Genomic DNA, 22,116 nt, shown 5'->3' with positions numbered 1-22,116 from the left:
AAGATAGATAGAAGATAGAACAAGAGAGGCGCTGAGTAACAATTTAGTCGGGCAGGAACAGATTGAGACAAAAGAACCCTGCAGAGAAACACACAGTGAATGCATCTTTGCAGCTAGCTAGCGTCGTTAGAACTAGCGTCGTTCTAATAGAAGCCTTAGAATACATTTCATGTCACAATGTGTACACAAAGCTATAAATACGCGTTATATTTAAATAAATGCTAAAAAAAAAAATCACAATAGTTATGAGTGGCGCCGGCATAAACAGGAAATACTTGAGAAACGAGGACAAGGAAGGCGATAAGGCGATGACCTTCGCTGCTCCGTCCTTTGTGTGCACGTTTCCATGGCAACTTTTTTTTTTTTTTTACATCAATTTGCGCTAATCAGCCTCTTGTTTCAGCTCTCGAGCCCGCCTCTTGCCGTGAGTGCTTCTTGCACACGTGAACGCATTTTTAAACAAAATAACAACATAACTGTTTAATACGTGACATGACGCCTGAACGCATCCCCGGCGTGGAGAAACGTAGCAGCACTTAAATATGGATATCATATTTCAGTTTGATGTATCATTTCGACTACATTTTTTTTCCATCAAGTCTCTGCATCACTCTGGTGTGTGAGTGCCAGGAAGAAAAGCTCGTGTGGATGAATAAAGTCTCATATTATTGACACAATAATGGCAGAAATCTGCTACAAATAACTGATACGCCCATAAAAATTTCTATTTTTGACATTTTGACACCGAGGCCGCACGGTGGAGGGGTGGATAGCATATTGGCCACACAGTTAAAAAACCGGGGTTCGATTCTCCGCTTCGGTATCTCTGTTTGGAGTTTCCCTGGCGACCAGCCTATCGGCCAAAGACAGCTGGGATAGGCTCCAGCATACGCCCGCCACCCAATTAAGCATAAGCGGCATAGAAAGTGGATGGATCCCACTCCAAACCGATTTTGGATCTCCATTTGCAATAAAAGCGACTTATTATTCCTATTAGATTACATTCATTCTGGAAAACACATTTTAAAGTACAAACACGACAAGTTGCGTTTAAAAGCAACTATGGTGCATTCAGGGACCGTCGAACAAAGTGGGAAATCTCAACGCTCAAAGAAAAAAAAAATTTTAGTCAAGCATAAAGACATAAACAAGGACTCCAAACCCTCACTCTAGCTTAATGTTGCCAATTTTGGATCTCCATTTGCAATAAAAGTGACTTATTATTACTATTAGATTAAATTCATTCTGGAAAACACATTTTAAAGTACAAACACGACAAGTTGCGTTTAAAAGCAACTATGGTGCATTCAGGGACCACCAAAGAAAGTGGGAAATCTCAACGCTCAACAAAAAAAATGTTTTAGTCAAGCATAAAGACATAAACAAGTGCATGAATGCAATACAAAAATAAATAATAAAAATATAATAAAAAATTGATGGATGGAACCCACTCCAAACCCTCACTCTAGCTTAATGTTGCCGATTTTGGATCTCCATTTGCAATAAAAGTGACTTATTATTAATATGAGATTACAGTCATTCTGGAAACACACATTTTAAAGTACAAAGTTGTGTTTCACAGCAACTATGGTGCATTCAGGGACCACCAAACAAGTGGGAAATTTCAACGCTCAAGGAAAAAAATATTTTTAGTCAAGCATAAGAACATAAACAGCTGCATGAATGCAATACAAAAACATAAATAATAAAAATATAATAAAAAATGGATGGATGGAACCCACTCCAAACCCTCACTCTAGCTTAATGTTGCCGATTTTGGATCTCCATTTGCAATAAAAGTGACTTATTACATTCATTATGGAAAACACATTTTAAAGTACAAACACGACAAATCGTGTTTCACAGCAACTATGGTGCATTCAGGGACCGCCAAAAAAAGTGGGAAATCTCAACGCTCAAGAAAAAAAAAACATTTTTACTCAAGCATAAAAACATAAACAGGTGCATGTATGCCATACAAATAATCATATATAGAAATTATTACCAATTTTGGTTGAATGTGTGTTTTCTGTGGATAAAAAAGGTTTATTATGCCAGTTTCTACCACTTACATAAGTATTTTTTAAAAAACATGCAAATTATGTTTGACTGTAGGCCGTTAAAAACCTTTTAGAAGTCAATTTTTTGATCAAAAGATTGAAGTAGTCACCTTGGATTTTCACCCCGGGTGTTACAGTCCCACCCGCGACAGCCTGTTATTATATTTTTGGGTAACTTTGGTGTGTAAAGAGCTGTGTTTAAACCATAATTATACAGTACACATCCACACCAGTGTAACCATTAAGGGCACGGAGCCAAGTTAAAGACAACATATGTAGGTCAACCCCCCTCGAGACACTCAAACGTGTGTTTCTTAAAAGGTTAGCGTGTGATTGCAATCAGGTGGCGGGTATAGACAGGAAAAAAAAAAAAGAATAGAGGCTGCAGTGTTTTCTGGGACAAGGACGTCGCGTCTGCCATTGTGTCACGTCGTTGGCCAAATTCAGGTCCGTCACACACTATCGCACACACATCTGCCTGCTCAAGAAACATGGATCTACCGCGCTTCACTGAGCCCACAGGACCCTTAAAGGTATTGCAGTCAGCCGACCAACAGACAATGACATCATAGTGGAGCTCTTCCAATGTGTGTGTGTCGATGTGTGTGTGTGAGAGCCAGAAAGTGTGTGTGTCCTCCTTTATCTCCTTCTCTCTAATCCTTCTCCCTCTCTCTCTCTCTCGCTGCTCCAACTGGGTCCCTCCAGACACATGACAGACAGTTTCCAAGGAGCTTGGTGGTTTGGGGGAAATGTGGAGATGATTGCATGAATTCATGAATAAATGAGAGTAAGTCTTGTAAGGATGGGGGGGGTGTGGGGTGGTGGTGGGGAGGTGTGGGGGTATGCTGGGCCTGTTAGGACTCAAGTGGTAATGTTTTATTAAACAGCCTTCATCTACGTTGGCTCCACGTTGAAGTTGTTAGCCACCGGGTCAGAAGCTTCTGATGAACAAAAGCAAAACGCTGGAGCCTATCCCAGCTGTCTTCAGGCGAGAGGCGGGGTACACCCTGGACTGGTGGCCAGCCAATCACATATAGACAAAAAAACCATTCACATTCATACCTATGGACAATTAATCTAACATGTCTTTGAAATGGGGCACCTTTCTAAACATTATTAGAGACCTCCAGACATGAAATAGCACCCCTATAATCACCTTTAAACTTCTGTTAACCCAATATAGTTGATATAGACAGTTGTACACCTCATTCATTCATTCATTTTCTACCGCTTATCCTCACGAGGGTCGTATGGGGGGGTGCTGGAGCCTATCCCAGCTGTCTTCAGGCAAGAGGCAGAGTACACCCTGAACTGGTCGCCAGCCAATCACAGTACAACCATTCACACTCACATTCATACCTATGGACAACTAATCTAGCATGTTTTTGAAATGGGGCACCTTTCTAAACATTATTAGAGACCTCCAGACATGAAATAGCACCCCTATAATCACCTTTAAACTTCTGTTACCCAATATAGTTGATATAGACAGTTGTACACTTCATTCATTCATTCATTCATTTTCTACCGCTTATCCTCACGAGGGTCGTATGGGGGGGTGCTGGAGCCTATCCCAGCTGTCTTCAGGCAAGAGGCGGAGTACACCCTGAACTGGTCGCCAGCCAATCACAGTACAACCATTCACACTCACATTCATACCTATGGACAACTAACCTAGCATGTTTTTGAAATGGGGCACCTTTCTAAACATTATTAGAGACCTCCAGACATGAAATAGCACCCCTATAATCACCTTTAAACTTCTGTTACCCAATATAGTTGATATAGACAGTTGTACACTTCATCCATTCATTCATTTTCTACCGCTTATCCTCACGAGGGTCGTATGGGGGGGGTGCTGGAGCCTATCCCAGCTGTCTTCAGGCAAGAGGCGGAGTACACCCTGAACTGGTCGCCAGCCAATCACAGTACAACCATTCACACTCACATTCATACCTATGGACAACTAACCTAGCATGTTTTTGAAATGGGGCACCTTTCTAAACATTATTAGAGACCTCCAGACATGAAATAGCACCCCTATAATCACCTTTAAACTTCTGTTAACCCAATATAGTTGATATAGACAGTTGTATGCTTCATTCAGTGGTTCATTTTCTACCGCTTATCCTCACGAGGGTCGCATGGGGGGGTGCTGGAGCCTATCCCAGCTGTCTTCAAGTAAGAGGCGGGGTACAGCCTGGACTGGACTGGTGGCCAGCCAATCACAGGGCACAGATAGACATTCACACTCACATTCAATTTGGAGTCGCTAATTAACCTAGCATGTTTTCGGAATGTGGGACCTTTCTAAACATTATTAGAGACCTCCAGATATGAAATAGCACCCCTATAATCACCTTTAAACTTCTGTTACCCAATATAGTTGATATAACACGACAACATTTGACATTTAAGACGTAAATAAGACTAATTCCAGTGCTAGGGTAGCCAAACTGTGGGGCGGACAGGATGTGACGGTGGGTGTTCAGAGTTGAGTTTTAGCTTGGCATTTGTTAGGGATTTCTATTCGGCATTACTGTGAGATCATTTAAAACCTGTAATAAAAGACTGTTGTTGTGGTGATCAAGTCTGGTGCTTGTGTGTCACTGATCAAAAACTGATACCTAGTGACTAGTGTAGAATACTACATATTAGGAAAGAAGGAAGTGAACAAATGTAACAGTTACTGATTGACTGAATTAATGGAAATATTGATTAAAATGAACATTATCATTGTTATGAAGTCATTTATTATTAATACTAAGTCACGACTTAGTGATGTAAAATGATGTAATATTTCCGTAAGTGCTCCCCTAACTCTTTACTTCCCTCAGCATTGAAAGTAAAATAGATCCAAGGCTGTAGCAATATGTCACGGTCCAGCACTTCAAGGTTAGCATGGATAGCATCTCCTATTGACACCCAGAGCCTCGGCATCGACCAGACTTTGATTGACGGGCCCGGAAGCCTCAACTTCCTACTATCTCTCCCGCCCCAAGCCTGGCAGGAAGCCATTAAATCTTGTCTATATTTAAACTTCAGAACGGACACAGCAATACAGTAAATAAAATAAAAATAAAGGTTCCATGTTTGATTCCCCACACAAGGAAGCGATGTCGGTCGGTGCATGTTTGTGTCTGCCATTGGCGCTGATGAATGTCTGATGGACCAATTAACATTTGCTCATTAGCAAATCAGCCATTAGTATAAATAAAATAAAAAAAATAAAAAATAAAAAATCCCTAACAAATGCCAAGCTAAAACTCAACTCTGAACACCCACCGTAACATCCTGTCCGCCCCACAGTTTGGCTACCCTAGCACTGGAATGAGTCTTATTTACGTCTTAAATGTCTAATTTTGTCGTGTTATATCAACTATATTGGGTAACGGAAGTTTAAAGGTGATTATAGGGGTGCTATTTCATGTCTGGAGGTCTCTAATAATGTTTAGAAAATTTCCCACATTCCAAATTTGGAGGGTTTGGATTATCTCACAGTCATGCCGAATAAAAATCCCTAACAAATGCCAAGCTAAAACTCAACTCTGAACACCCACCGTAACATCCTGTCCGCCCCACAGTTTGGCTACCCTAGCACTGGAATGAGTCTAATTTACATTTTAAATGTCTAATTTTGTCATGTTATATCAACTATATTGGGTAACGGAAGTTTAAAGGCGATTATAGGGGTGCTATTTCATGTCTGGAGGTCTCTAATAATGTTTAGAAAATTTCCCACATTCCAAATTTGGAGGGTTTGGATTATCTCACAGTCATGCCGAATAAAAAATCCCTAAGAAATGCCAAGCTAAAACTCAACTCACCCACCGTCACATCCTGTCCCGCCCCACAGTTTGGCTACCCTAGCACTGGAATGAGTCTAATTTACATTTTAAATGTCTAATTTTGTCGTGTTATATCAACTATATTGGGTAACAGAAGTTTAAAGGCGATTATAGGGGTGCTATTTCATGTCTGGAGGTCTCTAATAATGTTTGGAAAATTTCCCACGTTCCAAAAACATGCTAGATTAATTGTCCATAGGTATGAATGTGAGTGTGAATGGTTGTTTGTTGTTTATATGTGCCCTGTGATTGGCTGGCCACCAGTCCAGGGTGTACCCCGCCTCTAACTTGAAGACAGCTGGGATAGGCTCCAGCACCCCCCGCGACCCTCGTGAGGATAAGCGGTAGAAAATGAACGAATGAATGAAGCGTACAACTGTCTATATCAACTATATTGGGTAACAGAAGTTTAAAGGTGATTATAGGGGTGCTATTTCATGTTTGGAGGTCTCTAATAATGTTAAGAAAATTTCCCACATTCCAAAAACATGCTAGAATAATTGTCCATAGGTATGAATGTGAGTGTGAATGGTTGTTTGTCTATATGTGCCCTGTGATTGGCTGGCCACCAGTCCAGGGTGTACCCCGCCTCTAACCTGAAGACAACTGGGATAGGCTCCAGCATGAATTAATGTTTTTGGAAAGTAACATGCAGCTTCCAGACAGAGATGCCCAACGGAGATACATACTCGGATCTTCATATCTCCTAACTGTGTGGCAAATGCTAACCACTACACCACCGTGCGGTATGACGACAATCCGAGTGCAAGGCAGGTTCCGGAAAAGTACCTTGCGTATTTTATTTACATTGGCTTTTTCTTTGTTTCCTCAAGGATGTGTCTTTCTAAAAGAGCACCCTTCCATGCTCACTCCAAACACACAAACACCAGGATAAGAAAGACCAATAAAAAAAAAAAAAAATGAGGACAAACTTGCATTTCACCGCAACTCGACTATCTACCGAACGACTACAAAGAAGAAAAGGAGGACACAAAAGACTTCTGAGAGTCGTGATGTTTAAAGAAACAGTTGGCCGCCTTCCTGCGCCACCTCTGCATTCTTTCAGCAAGTCGTGTTTGACTGTTGCATCAAACTTGGAGACAAGAGAAACGGAACCGAAGAACCTTGGGTTTTTGAATGAATACTTTGGAGTTGATTAAATAGTTACAAATGCCAGACGAGATGCTACAACGTTTGCCAGCAACATCAAGGATAGATATTGTGGAGTAGGAGTTGAAGTGTTTGTGTTAAACACCTCCGCGTGACTCCAAAAGAAAAGATGATTTTTTTTTAAATATGTTGCATGTATGACCCAGATTTACACTTTGTGTGGTTACGCCTCCGTATATCACGCACAAACATATTCAAATCTCTTCCACGGCGGCCATGGTGGAAGGTCACGGTCCAAATAGCATATTGGCCCAAATATACGCGCATGTCAGAACGTTTTTTTTTATATTTTTATTTTTTAATATTTATTTTTATTTATATATTTATATATTTAATTTAATTTAATTTAATTTAATTTAATTTAATTTAATTTAATTTAATTTAATTTAATTTAATTTAATTTAATTTAATTTAATTTAATTTAATTTAATTTAATTTAATTTAATTTAAAAAATGACATTTTGAATTCCATTTATTCTATTTAGACCTACATTTTTTTTTTTCTTATTTTTCCTCAAGCGCCCCCCACCTGAACGGCCCCGCACTTTGAAAAACATTGACTTACATTATTTACTAGTGGAAGCTTTTTCATGTTTTTCAGAATTCACCATTCATGCTGTTGTAAATTTGCACATTTTTGCTTTTAAAAATGTTTTTTTTATTTAGAATTTTTTTACTGAATTACTACATTTTTTAATTATATTTTTTAAATTTTTATTACATATTTAAATGATTTTTAATTAGAAAATAAACTATTTTTGGGCCGGAAAACACTAGTGGTGGGCAAAACAGTTCATTTCAGTGAACCGAATCATTCTGGTTCATTCAGAAAAGATCCGTTCATTTCGGTCAAGTGGACAACTAGTGTAAACAATGAATAATAGGAGTATAAAGGTGACTATAGGGTTGTTATTCCATGTCGATAGGGCTCTAATAATGTTAAAAATGTATTGCCGTAGACAACCGGTGTAAACAATGAACAATAGAAGTATAAAGGTGACTATAGGGTTGTTATTCCATGTCAATAGGGCTCTAATAATGTTAAAAATGTATTTCCGTAAACAATGAATATTAGGAGTATAAAGGTGACTATAGGGTTGTTATTCCATGTCAATAGGGCTCTAATAATGTTAAAAATGCATTGCCGTAGACAACCGGTGTAAACAATGAATAATAGGAGTATAAAGGTTGACTATAGGGTTGTTATTCCATATCGATAGGGCTCTAATAATGTTTAAAATTTATTGCCGTGGACAACCTGTGTAAACAATTAATAATAGGAGTATAAAGGTTGACTATAGGGTTGTTATTCCATGTCGATAGGGCTCTAATAATGTTAAAAATGTATTGCCGTGGACAACTGGTGTAAGCAATGAATAATAGGAGTATAAAGGTGACTATAGGGTTGTTATTCCATGTCAATGGGGCTCTAATAATGTTAAAAATGTATAGAGATTTCGCACTTGAGCCGTCCTTGAACGCACCACAATATGTATGCTGAGACCCAAAAATACAGAAGCAGTAGCTTCAACTGTCAACTGTGTGTGAGGCCGATTTAGGGATTTAGGAGCGAACAACGGCAATTGAAGAGAGAAGGAAAAGGTTCTGAATGAAAACATGAAAGGAAAACAGGCTAGCATATTGGCCCAAATATACACGCATGTCAGAGCTTTTCTTCCTCTCACTCACGCTCACCAGGCCACATGTGACATCGAACTATCGTCATCGTACCTGTGACCAGTTCTCTGATTTCCACATCCCCGGTTTTCCTCAGAAGGCGCACCAGTGCCGGGATCCCTCCGCAGTTCTTCAGGGCCACTTTGTTCTCATCGTTGGCCTTGCCGTAAACCAGGTTCCTCAAGGCACCGCAGGCGCTGCGGTGAACCTCACTCATCCTGTGGTCCAGCAGGTCGACCAGCAGCTGGATGCCTCCCTGTCTGCGGATCTGAAGAGCACGCACACACACACACACACACACACATTGTGTCAGTGATCACCGCATCAGTGCCTCATGCATAATTTATGGAAGAAACCAAAGCGCTACTTTTGTCTTTAAGCATACTTGATAGACTACTTTCCAAGAACCCCTCACTCATGCTTTACACAAGGGCTTTACAAACTTTTTTACTTTTATGGGGCCACCGATTGTCAAAATAAAATGCTATATATAAGATATTTTATTGTTGTAATGGCTGATGATATTTTTCTCAACAAAATAAGTCTGAAAAAACCCTGATTATATTATATTATGGAGTGGCCTTTTATTGTAGCCACTTGAAGCATACCTGTGCAATAACTATGCTCGGGCTGCATACTGAAAATCAAAGGATGCATGGATGTATTTTTTTTTTAATTTTGTAACAACAACAGGCTGCACAGTGGTCGAGTGGTTAGCACACAGGCCTCACGGCGAGGAGACCCGAGTTCAATTCCACCCACGGCCATCTCTGTGTAGAGTTTGCATGTTAGAGTCCTATCGACATGGAATAACAACCATATAGTCACCTTTATACTCCTATTATTCATTGTTTACACCAGTTGTCTACGGCAATACATTTTTAATATTATTAGAGCCCTATCGACATGGAATAACAACCCTATAGTCACCTTTATACTCCTATTGTTCATTGTTTACACCAGTTGTCTACGGCAATACATTTTTAACATTATTAGAGCCCTATCGACATGGAATAACAACCCTATAGTCACCTTTATACTACTATTATTCATTGTTTACACCGGATGTCTACGGCAATAAATTTTTAACATTATTAGAGCCCTATCGACATGGAATAGCAACCCTATAGTCTCCTTTATACTACTATTATCATTGTTTACACCGGATGTCTACGGCAATAAATTTTTAACATTATTAGAGCCCTATCGACATGGAATAACAACCCTATAGTCACCTTTATACTCCTATTATTCATTGTTTACACCAGTTGTCTACGGCAATACATTTTTAACATTATTAGAGCCCTATCGACATGGAATAACAACCCTATAGTCACCTTTATACTACTATTATTCATTGTTTACACCGGATGTCTATGGCAATACATTTTTAACATTATTAGAGCCCTATCGACACGGAATAACAACCCTATAGTCACCTTTATACTCTTATTATTCATTGTTTACACCAGTTGTCTACGGCAATACATTTTTTATATTATTAGAGCCCTATCGACATGGAATAACAACCCTATAGTCAACCTTTATACTACTATTATTCATTGTTTACACCGGTTGTCTACGGCAATACATTTTTCACATTATTGGAGCCCTATCGACATGGAATAGCAACCCTATAGTCACCTTTATACTCCTAATATTCATTGTTTACGGGAATACATTTTTAACATTATTAGAGCCCTATTGACATGGAATAACAACCCTATAGTCACCTTTATACTACTATTATTCATTGTTTACACCGGATGTCTACGGCAATACATTTTTAACATTATTAGAGCCCTATCGACATGGATTAACAACCCTATAGTCACCTTTATACTCCTAATATTCATTGTTTACGGCAATACATTTTTAACATTATTAGAGCCCTATCGACATGGAATAGCAACCCTATAGTCACCTTTATACTCCTATTGTTCATTGTTTACACCAGTTGTCTACGGCAATACATTTTTAAAATTATTAGAGCCCTATCGACATGGAATAACAACCCTATAGTCACCTTTATACTCCTATTATTCATTGTTTACACCGGATGTCTACATGCGCTACATGATAATAATAATTATAATTATAATTATAATGAGACGGGAAGGTCAGACTCACATGCCCAGACACAAAAAGGCTATTTGAATCAGGTGATAAGCATGTGGAGGACTTGTTTTGGAAACAAGCAGATATCCATTGCACGTCAGTGTGACATTTTGTATACACACTTATACACACATATGTACCATAAGTTAATGTACAATTTGAACTATATAAGTAAAAATCAAGTAAAATAATATACACACAACTAAAGCCTTGCAGCACAGCTCTGATTCCATTACAGTGAAAAGACATAAGAAGGAGGAGGTTGGGAAACGAGGCGATGGAGGTCAGGGTGTAGATGGAGGTGTTTGATGACGCAGCAAGAGTCGGTCCGGCAAAATGACTTTGCTTATCTATTCAATTAAAATGGATTAAGGGTTGCCGTGAATGGCAAACCGACCTTGTTGTATTGACCACACTGTTTTCCTTACAGTCTTCAGCTTTACGCTTGTTTTGTAGCTCATCTCCAATTCCACGGAAGACATTTTGATATTACTTTGCGTTGCCTTTGAGGTACCGAGACGTGGTTCCTGTATTGTTGTGTCTTTGTTGCTTCATTCATTCATTCATTTTCTACCGCTTATCCTCACGAGTGTCGCAGGGGATGCTGGAGCCTATCCCAGCTGTCTTCAGGCGAGGGACAGGGTACACCCTGGACTGGTGGCCAGCCAATCACAGGGCACAAATAGACAAACAACCATTCACACTCACATTCATACCTATGGAAAATTAATCTAGCATGTTTTTGTAATTAGAGACCTCCAGACATGAAATAGCAACCCTATAATCACCTTTAAACTTCTGTTAACCCAATATAGTTGATATAACATGACAAAATTAGACATTTAAGACGTAAATAAGACTCATTCCAGTGCTAGGGTAGCCAAACTGTGGGGCGCACAGGATGTGACGGCGGGTGTTTCAGAGTTGAGTTTTACCTTGGCATTTGTTAGAGATTTTTATTCGGCATTACTGCGAGATAATTTAAACCTGTAATAAAAGACTGTTGTCGTGGTGATCAAGTCTGGTGCTTGTGTGTCACTGATCATTACCGTTACCTAGTGACTAGTGTAGAATACTACTTATCACGCTTTTGAATACCTTATATTTGTATTTTTGTTCATTTAGACATTTGTACGCTTCATTCATTTTCTACCGCTTATCCTCACGAGTGTCGCAGGGGATGCTGGAGCCTATCCCAGGTGTCTTCAGGGAGAGGCGGGGTACAACCTGGACTGGTGGCCAGCCAATCACAGGGCACATATAGACAAACAACCATTCACACTCACATTCATACCTCTGGAAAATTTGGAGTCGCTAATTAACCTAGCATGGTTTTGGAATGTGGGACCTTTCTAAACATTATTAGAGCCCTCTAGACATGAAATAGCACCCCTATAATCACCTTTAAACTTCTGTTACCCAATATAGTTGGTATAACACGACAAAATTAGACATTTAAGACGTAAATAAGACTCATTCCAGTACACCCCCCCCCACCCTCCCCGGACTGGTGGCCAGCCAATCACAGGGCACATATAGACAAACAACCATTCACACTCACATTCATACCTCTGGAAAATTTGGAGTCGCTAATTAACCAAGCATGGTTTTGGAATGTGGGACCTTTCTAAACATTATTAGAGACCTCTAGACATGAAATAGCACCCCTATAATCACCTTTAAACTTCTGTTACCCAATATAGTTGGTATAACACGACCAAATTAGACATTTAAGACATAAATAAGACTCATTCCAGTACACCCCCCCCCCGGACTGGTCGCCAGCCAATCACAGGGCACATATAGACAAACAACCATTCACACTCACATTCATACCTATGGACAATTTGGAGCCGCTAATTAACCTAGCATGTTTTTGGAATGTGGGACCTTTCTAAACATTATTAGAGACCTCTACACATGAAATAGCACCCCTATAATCACCTTTAAACTTCTGTTACCCAATATAGTTGGTATAACACGACCAAATTAGACATTTAAGACATAAATAAGACTCATTCCAGTACACCCCCCCCGGACTTTTTGGAATGTGGGAGGAAACCGGAGTACCCGGAGAAAACCCACGCATGCACGGGGAGAACATGCAAGCAAGGAATTGAACCCTGGTCTCCTAGCTGTGAGGTCTGCGCGCTAACCACACGACCACCGTGTCGCCATATTTGTCGTTTTATTCCATGTAAATGAGATTAAAATCAAGAATTGATTCGTCTTCGTCTCTCGTTGTTATGCAGCAACAATGGCTATCAGTAACCCGTAGCGACAGCATCGCGGTGGTAACAGTTAGCGGAGGTGACAGCAGGGATTGTGGGAATCGGAGGTGCTGCGGGCGTGACATAAAAAAAAAATAATAATAATAATCACTCTGAGATACACCGGTGACACTTCTTCTTCACTGCGGGATGGTTACGGCGTGACGCCCCCAATGAGAGTTTTAGTAGGTATGAGTCACCGCATATGGAACGTCAGCATAAATCAGCAGCGGGTTTTGCTGTTTGCTGGATGATTGCACTGATTGCCGGCGACGAGGTGTCACACACGTTCAAACCCATCACGCACGCAAGACTTTTTTTTTTTTTTTGGAGCTCAATTTTAAGTCCTTTCAAATCCTGGTTAATTGAGTTTATGGCCTTGGGCAGTTCTTTGCCTTCAGGGGCATTCCAAAGTGGGCCATCATAAATCGTGTAATATTTGTACTAAGGAGGCGAACAGTAGGAATAGTTGAGGGTGAAAATCTACCATGGCAAATAAGAGCAAACAACTACAACACATGCCCGAGTTACCTCACAGCAGGGGGTGGGGGAAGTCTTTTTGGAAATCCCAATGTGTGAATATGCATGTATTATGGATAACATATGGTACTAATAGGAGCACCGACGTACCCTTCGGCAAAGAATTAGTCATTATTTACCATGACTCAATGAAAACAAAGACACAATATATGCTGATGATGAAATCAACACCATTAAAGAAGCTCATTCATTCATTCATACTGATTAGTTAGTTATTATTATTATTATTCATTCATTCATTTTCTACTGCTTATCCTCATTAGAGTCGCGGGGGGTGCTGGAGCCTATCCCAGCAGTCTTCAGGCGAGAGAGAGGCGGGGTACACCCTGGACTGGTGGCCAGCCAATCACAGGGCACATATAGACAAACAACCATTCACACTCACATTCATACCTATGGACAATTTGGAGTCGCTAATTAACCTAGCATGTTTTCGGAATGTGGGACCTTTCTGAACAGTATTAGAGAGATGAAATAGCACCCCTATAATCACCTTTAAACTTCTGTTACCCAATATAGTTGATATAACATGACAAAATTAGACATTTAAGACGTAAATAAGACTCATTCCAGTGTTAGGGTAGCCAAACTGTGGGGCGCACAGGATGTGAAGGTGGGTGTTCAGAGTTGAGTTTTAGCTTGGCATTTGTTAGGGATTTTTATTCGGCATTACTGTGAGATAATTTAAACCTGTAATAAAAGACTGTTGTCGTGGTGATCAAGTCTGGTGCTTGTGTGTCACTGATCATTACCGTTACCTAGTGACTAGTGTAGAATACTACTTATCACAGTTTTGAATACCTTATATTTGTATTTTTGTTCATTTGGACATTTGTACGCTTCATTCATTCATTTTCTACCGCTTATCCTCACGAGGGTCACAGGGGATGCTGGAGCCTATCCCAGCAGTCTTCAGGCGAGAGAGGCGGGGTACACCGTGGACTGGTGGCCAGCCAATCACAGGGCACATATAGACAAACAACCATTCACACTCACATTCATACCTATGGACAATTTGGAGTCGCTAATTAACCTCGCATGTTTTTGGAATGTGGGAGGAAACCCACGCATGCACGGGGAGAACATGCAAACTCCACACAGAGATAGCCGAGGGTGGGATTGAACTCGGGTCTCCTAGCTGTGAGGCCTGCGTTCTAACCGCTTATAATAACGCCACCAGCTTCACACTGATTAGTTAGTTATTATTATTATTATTATTCATTCATTCATTTTCGACTGCTTATCCTCATGAGGGTCGCGGGGATGCTGGAGCCTATCCCAGCAGTCTTCAGGCGAGAGAGGCGGGGTACACCCTGGACTGGTGGCCAGCCAATCACAGGGCACATATAGACAAACAACCATTCACACTCACATTCATACCTATGGACAATTTGGAGTCGCTAATTAACCTAGCATGTTTTTGGAATGTGGGAGGAAACTGGAGTACCCGGAGAAAACCCACGCATGCACGGGAAGAACATGCAAACTCCACACAGAGATGGCCGAGGGTGGAATTGAACCCTGGGATTAAAGAAGCTGAAGAATATATATATGTATTTTTTTTAATACCTCTAAGGCAGGGGTCTCAAAACCACTGAAGGTAGCCTGGGTGAGCTCCCAGCATGCTCTGCAGCACTAAAAAATTGCTGAAGTTCCATGTTTTCGACTCAACATGGTTTATTATTCCCCGTAATAGCAATAGATGGTCTATGTGTGTTTACATACATATTCATACATGTGATTTATTTTAGTTTTATTGTAGTTTTATTGTTTTGTTTTATTTAGTTTTATTGTAGGAGTTTATTGCAGGATTGTTGGAGTCCTGTCTAGTGATTACACAACGTTCAGATGAATAAAGTATCGAGCTACCGACAAGACAAATATACAAACATGACAACAACCGAGTCAAAATCCACTTCCTGTTATTGTCCGCTCAAAAGCTAATTACAAAGTTGGATACAAACAGAAACAAAGCAAAAATTAAGCAAATCGCTCGCTGAAATTCCAATTGGCCAAAACATTATTTCAGCATCGCACCAGAAAAGCGGAAGGGAAAGAAGATGAGGACGCAATTTTCCAAAACAAAACAATTCTGAGAAAGTTCCTTACAAGAAAATAATTATTTTTTTAGCAGAAATAGATCAGTAAATAATAACTAATGTGTTATAAAAGTTACCAAAAATATATTACAAGTAAAAATAAAATGAGTCTCTCCCGGATGACAGTTCTTCCCACCTTATCTCAAAGGGAGAGCCCAGCCACACGCGATCGTGTCCTTTCGGTCACTACCCGAAGCTCATTAGCATAGCGAATGACAGTATAAAGCGTAAAAAGGCTCTACAGGAACAATAGTTTGATGCTGGCGTAGTGAGCCTCTACTCAGAGTGCATTATACAGCAGGGTCCATGAAAAATGGATTCGTTTCTCTTATTCATTTGACCTTTAAACATAACCGACATTAGCCATGCAGAGGTACATTTTTTTTTTCTTATTTTTCTCAAGCGCCCCCACCTGAACGCCCCGCATTTGAAAAACATTATTTACTAGTGGAAGCTTTTTCATGTTTTTCAGAATTCACCATTTACACTGTTATAAATTTGCACATTTTTGCTTTTAAAAATATTTTTTTTAATTTGAATTTTTTTAAATTTAATTTAATTTAATTATTACATTTTTTTAATTACATTTATAAATTTTTTATTGCATATATAAATTATTTTTATTTAGAAAATAAACAATTTTTGGGCCGAAAAACACTAGTGGTGGGCAAAACAGTTCAGTTCAGTGAACTGGATCATTCCGGTTCATTCAGTAAAAAGATCCGTTCATTTCGGTCTCCCCCCGTGCATAGACAAGGTCAGCCATGTCGAGTCAGACCGTTCACTCATGTTCACGTTCGTTCCGATTCAACAGCTCAACAACACGTGATGACTAGTGGTGTGTCAGTTATGAACGAATGTGTCAAAAAAACTGGTTCTTTTTTGTGAACTAAATGAACAAGGTCATCAACAGTGTCGGTCAATCTCTCGGTCTCGGTCTTTCAGTCAAATAACCCCACCCATCCACAGAGCGAGGCGCGACAATACTATAAGACAGCGCGGAGACAGTCCCGCTCGGCAAAATGAACGCTGAACTGACTCTCCAGCCAAAAAAACCCCAAAACATTTGCAACTGAACGGACTGAACGAATCCCGGACCTGTTTGTTTATAACCGACGCACCACCAAGTCAGAAACTATTTATATATGATACTACGGCTACCACTGAATGAATTGAATATGCTTCAGTGTCCATTTTTTTTCCGCAAGTGATGCAATTTTGCACTTTAGCCGTCCTTGAACGCACCACAATATGTATATGCTGAGGCCCAAAAGTACAGAAGCAGTCATTAATCAACTTATATTGTTTTGTGTCTGAGGCCGATTTAGGGATTAAACCGAGTCAGGAGCAAACAACGGCAATTAAAGAGAGAAGGAAAAGGTTCTGAATCAAAACATACAAGGAAAACAAGCTAGCAGGAGTGTACAGAAGAAGGAGCTGCCTGTGGAAAAGTAGACATTTACTACGATCGTGTTAGTATACTACTCCTTGTGCTTAGCTGTTCAAATACTCTGCCAAAGTGGTATTTTGACAGCTCGTCTCTTTCCTGGTGAGAAAAAAAAGCTAAAAATGTGCTTCTTGACATTGATTTCACCGACATTTAATCAAACAGCTGTGAAAAGCCAAAAAGGCTGCTTTACCCCGGACATCTTACAATCCGGAACCTTCCAATTTAAGAATTTTGACATTTCTTTCACAGCATATATTTTATTTTTCAATATTCTATCAAGCTATCTACAAGGACTGTTTTTAAATGTCTGATCGGTAATATTCTTTTATTTCTCTCTCTCTCTTTCTCTCTAAAGGTATCACTTTAGTAACAAATCACGTTTTGACTGAATGAAGAACAGAAAAGAAAACATAGAAATTACTTTTTTTTACTTCCTGTTCTATATTTTAACATTTAATGTACCTCTGATGTACTTGTCCCTGATCCTATCCACCTTGGTCACTCCCAATGTGAGATGGGAGTGATGGGAGGATGAATATATTCATAGAAATGTCAAAAAAGTCTTGTTAGAGCCCTCTGGACATGAGATAACAACCCTATAGTTGATGGGAGGATGAACATATTCCTAGGTTGAGCATAGAAAACATGTTTACGATGGTTTTTAGCATTGTTAGAGCCTTCTGGACATGAAATAACAACCCTATATTTACATTTACACTCGTATAACTTATACAATAATAATGTAGGCATAATACGAGAAAAGAAAACAAAAAGGACTTCCTTCCTGTTCTATACTTTCTAACATGTAATGTCCCTCTGATGTACTTGTTCCTGATCCTATCCATCTTGGTCACTCCCAATGTGGGATGGGAGTGATGAGAGGATGAATATATTCATAGAAATGTGGAAAAAGTCTTCTTAGAGCCCTCTGGACATGAAATAACAACCCTATAGCTACATTTTCACTCATATAACCTAATAATGTAGGCATAATACGAGAAAAGAAAACATAAAAAGGACATAATATAGTATTTTTTACTTCCTGTTCTATACTTTCTAACATGTAATGTCCCCTCTGATGTACTTGTTCCTGATCCTATCCATCCTGGTCACTCCCAATGTGGGATGGGACTGATGGGAGGATGAATATATTCATAGAAATGTGGAAAAAGTCTTGTTAGAGCCCTCTGGACATGAAATAACAACCCTATATTTACATTTGCACTCATACAACTTCATAATGTAGGCATAATACGAGAAAAGAAAACATAAAAAGGTCATAATATAGTCTTTTTTTACTTCCTGTTCTATACTTTCTAACATGGAATGTCCCTCTGATGTACTTGTTCCTGATCCTATCCATCCTGGTCACTCCCAATGTGGGATGGGAGTATGAATATATTCATAGAGAACATGTGGAAAAAACATTGTTAGAGCCCTCTGGACATGAAATAACAACCCTATAGTTACATTTAAACTCATACAACTTAATAATGTAGGCATAATACGAGAAAAGAAAACATAAAAAGGACATAATATAGTCTTTTTTTACTTCCTGTTCTATACTTTCTAACATTTAATGTCCCTCTGATGTACTTGTTCCTGATCCTATCCATCCTGGTCACTCCCAATGTGAGATGGGAGTGATGGGAGGGTGAATATAGTCATAGAAAACATGTGTTAAAAGCATTGTTAGAGCCCTCTGGGCATGAAATAACAACCCTATAGTTACATTTGCACTCATAACTTAATAATGTAGGCATAATACGAAAAAAAAACATAAAAAGGTCAAAATATAGTCTTTTTTTACTTCCTGTTCTATACTTTAACATGTAATGTCTCTCTGATGTACTCCTTCCTGATCCTATCCATCCTGGTCACTCCCAATGTGAGATGGGAGTGATGGGAGGGTGAATATAGTCATAGAAAACATGTGGAAAAAGCATTGTTAGAGCCTTTTGGGCATGAAATAACAACCCTATAGTTACCTATAGTTGCGTCCATCCAACCCTGTCTTACCCTGTACTCGTTCCTGATCCTATCCATCCTGGTCACTCTCACTGTGGGATGGGAGTGATGGGAGGATGAATATATTCATCGAAAACATGTGGAAAACGTTAATGTGCAGAGGGCTCAAATAATGCAGGAATTGACTTCCCACAGTGGGGTGTGGATATTTAGACATCCGGTGACAGAACTGTGCTATTATTGCTCTCTCCCGGGTATCATTTTTATTAAGAAATTACATTAGTTGTCGAGTTTTGATCGTTCAAAGAGCGCAGAGTGGAGATATTTTGGCATGTTGGTGTCACATCTCGTGCAGCAGATATACTTTTAGCTGTGTCAAATCTCCCAGAAATGTCGCACGCCTTTGATAATGTGATGATTCAAGTTATCAAACTGACACGTGTGTGTGTGTGTGTGTGTGTGTGGAATCCGTTTTCACGCCCGGTGGCTTTCTTTTTGTTGTTTTTTTAATAAACACTGACAGCAGATGAATATGCAATTCATTGGCAAATACATAACATACATAACAAAGCAGATGCCATCAAAGATTACATAACATGGCGTTTTCTTTCTTCATCTCCGCTTCTAATAGCTCCACTTTCCAATCTTTTTGGCCTCCTCTCACATACGAAACGGGTCTCCGACCAGGGCGGAAAATTCACATTGTCGTTTGTGACGACTTTTTGTTTTCGTGCTATTTTTAAACACGCACCTCGGCTACAAATTGTCATGGCGTTTCGGCGTTTCGGGATTCAAACAGTGTGTCGTCTGTTTCATCATCACACTTTGCATACATTAGGGAAGTAAATGATGATGATGATGATGACACTTTATTTTTATATGCACTGATTTAAAAGACGGACGCAGATGGCAGGCTGCATTCAGTCAAAACGTGAGGGACATTACATGTTACAAAGTATGGAACAGGAAGTAAAAAAACTATATTTTGTCCTTTTTATGTTTTCTTTTCTCTTATTATGCTTACATTATTAAGTTGTATGAGTGGAAATGTAACTATAGGGTTGTTATTTCATGTCCATAGGGCTCTAACAATGCTTTTTCCACATGTTTTCTATGAATATATTCATCCTCCCATCACTCCCATCCCACATTGGGAGTGACCAAGATGGATAGGATCAGGAACAAGTACATCAGAAGAACATTACATGTTAGAAAGTATAGAACAGGAAGTAAAAAAAACTATATTTTGTCCTTTTTATGGTTTCTTTTCTCTTATTATGCTTACATTATTAAGTTGTATGAGTGGAAATGTAACTATAGGGTTGTTATTTCATGTCCATAGGGCTCTAACAATGCTTTTTCCACATGTTTTCTATGAATATATTCATACTCCCATCCCACATTGGGAGTGACCAGGATGGATAGGATCAGGAACAAGTACATCAGAAGGACATTACATGTTAGAAAGTATAGAACAGGAAGTAAAAAAAACTACATTATGTCCTTTTTATGTTTTCTTTTCTCGTATTATGCCGACATTATTAAGTTATATGAGTGCAAATGTAACTATAGGGTTGTTATTTTGTGTCCACAGGGCTCTAACAATGCTTTTTCCACATGTTTTCTATGAATATATTCATCCTCCCATCACTCCCATCACTCCCATCCCACATTGGGAGTGACCAAGATGGATAGGATCAGGAACAAGTACATCAGAGGGACAATACATGTTGGAAAGTAGGGAACAGGAAGTAAAAAAAACTATATTTTGTCCTTTTTATGGTTTCTTTTCTCTTATTATGCTTACATTATTAAGTTGTATGAGTGGAAATGTAACTATAGGGTTGTTATTTCATGTCCATAGGGCTCTAACAATGCTTTTTCCACATGTTTTCTATTAATATATTCATACTCCCATCCCACATTGGGAGTGACCAGGATGGATAGGATCAGGAGCAAGTACATCAGAGGGACATTACATGTTAAAGTATAGAACAGGAAGTAAAAAAAAGATTACATTATGTCCTTTTTATGTATTCTTTTCTCATATTATGCCTATATTAAGTGATATGAGTGCAAATGTAACTATAGGGTTGTTATTTCGTGTCCACAGGGCTCTAACAATGCTTTTTCCACATGTTTTCTATGAATATATTCATCCTCCCATCACTCCCATCCCACATTGGGAGTGACCAAGATGGATAGGATCAGGAACAAGTACATCAGAGGGACATCACATGTTGGAAAGTAGAAAACAGGAAGTAAAAAAAACTATATTTTGTCCTTTTTATGTTTTCTTTTCTCTTATTATGCTTACATTATTAAGTTGTATGAGTGGAAATGTAACTATAGGGTTGTTATTTCAAGTCCATAGGGCTCTAACAATGCTTTTTCCACATGTTTTCTATTAATATATTCATACTCCCATCCCACATTGGGAGTGACCAGGATGGATAGGATCAGGAAGAATCAGAGGGACATTACATGTTAAAGTATAGAACAGGAAGTAAAAAAAAGATTACATTATGTCCTTTTTATGTATTCTTTTCTCATATTATGCCTATATTATTAAGTGATATGAGTGCAAATGTAACTATAGGGTTGTTATTTCGTGTCCACAGGGCTCTAACAATGCTTTTTCCACATGTTTTCTATGAATATATTCATCCTCCCATCACTCCCATCTCACATTGGGAGTGACCAAGATGGATAGGATCAGGACCAAGTACATCAGAGGGACATTACATGTTGGAAAGTATAGAACAGGAAGTAAAAAAAACTATATTTTGTCCTTTTTATGTTTTCTTTTCTCTTATTATGCTTACATTATTAAGTTGTATGAGTGGAAATGTAACTATAGGGTTGTTATTTCATGTCCATAGGGCTCTAACAATGCTTTTTCCACATGTTTTCTAT

At 39.1% G+C, this 22,116-nt stretch overlaps 1 protein-coding gene across 5 annotated transcripts in view; it reads right to left on the bottom strand.

Moving 5' to 3' along the window:
• ctnnd2a (catenin (cadherin-associated protein), delta 2a) overlaps positions 1–22,116 on the bottom strand; it is a 259,425-nt gene that overhangs the window by 67,641 nt on the left and 169,668 nt on the right. For all 5 annotated transcript variants that reach the window (XM_058060561.2, XM_058060564.2, XM_058060562.2 and 2 more), the window contains exon 14: positions 8,810–9,023. In XM_058060561.2, the coding sequence (XP_057916544.2) occupies positions 8,810–9,023 (214 nt within the window). The remainder of the gene's footprint in view (positions 1–8,809; positions 9,024–22,116) is intronic.

The sequence above is a fragment of the Doryrhamphus excisus genome, linkage group LG5 (genome assembly GCF_037039965.1).
Source record: "Doryrhamphus excisus strain RoL-2023G ecotype Guam linkage group LG5, RoL_Dexc_Guam_v1.1, whole genome shotgun sequence".
In the NCBI taxonomy this organism is placed as follows: Eukaryota; Metazoa; Chordata; class Actinopteri; order Syngnathiformes; family Syngnathidae; genus Doryrhamphus; species Doryrhamphus excisus.
Note: the sequence above shows the minus strand (reverse complement) of the source record. Positions and strands in the feature narration are given on the sequence as shown.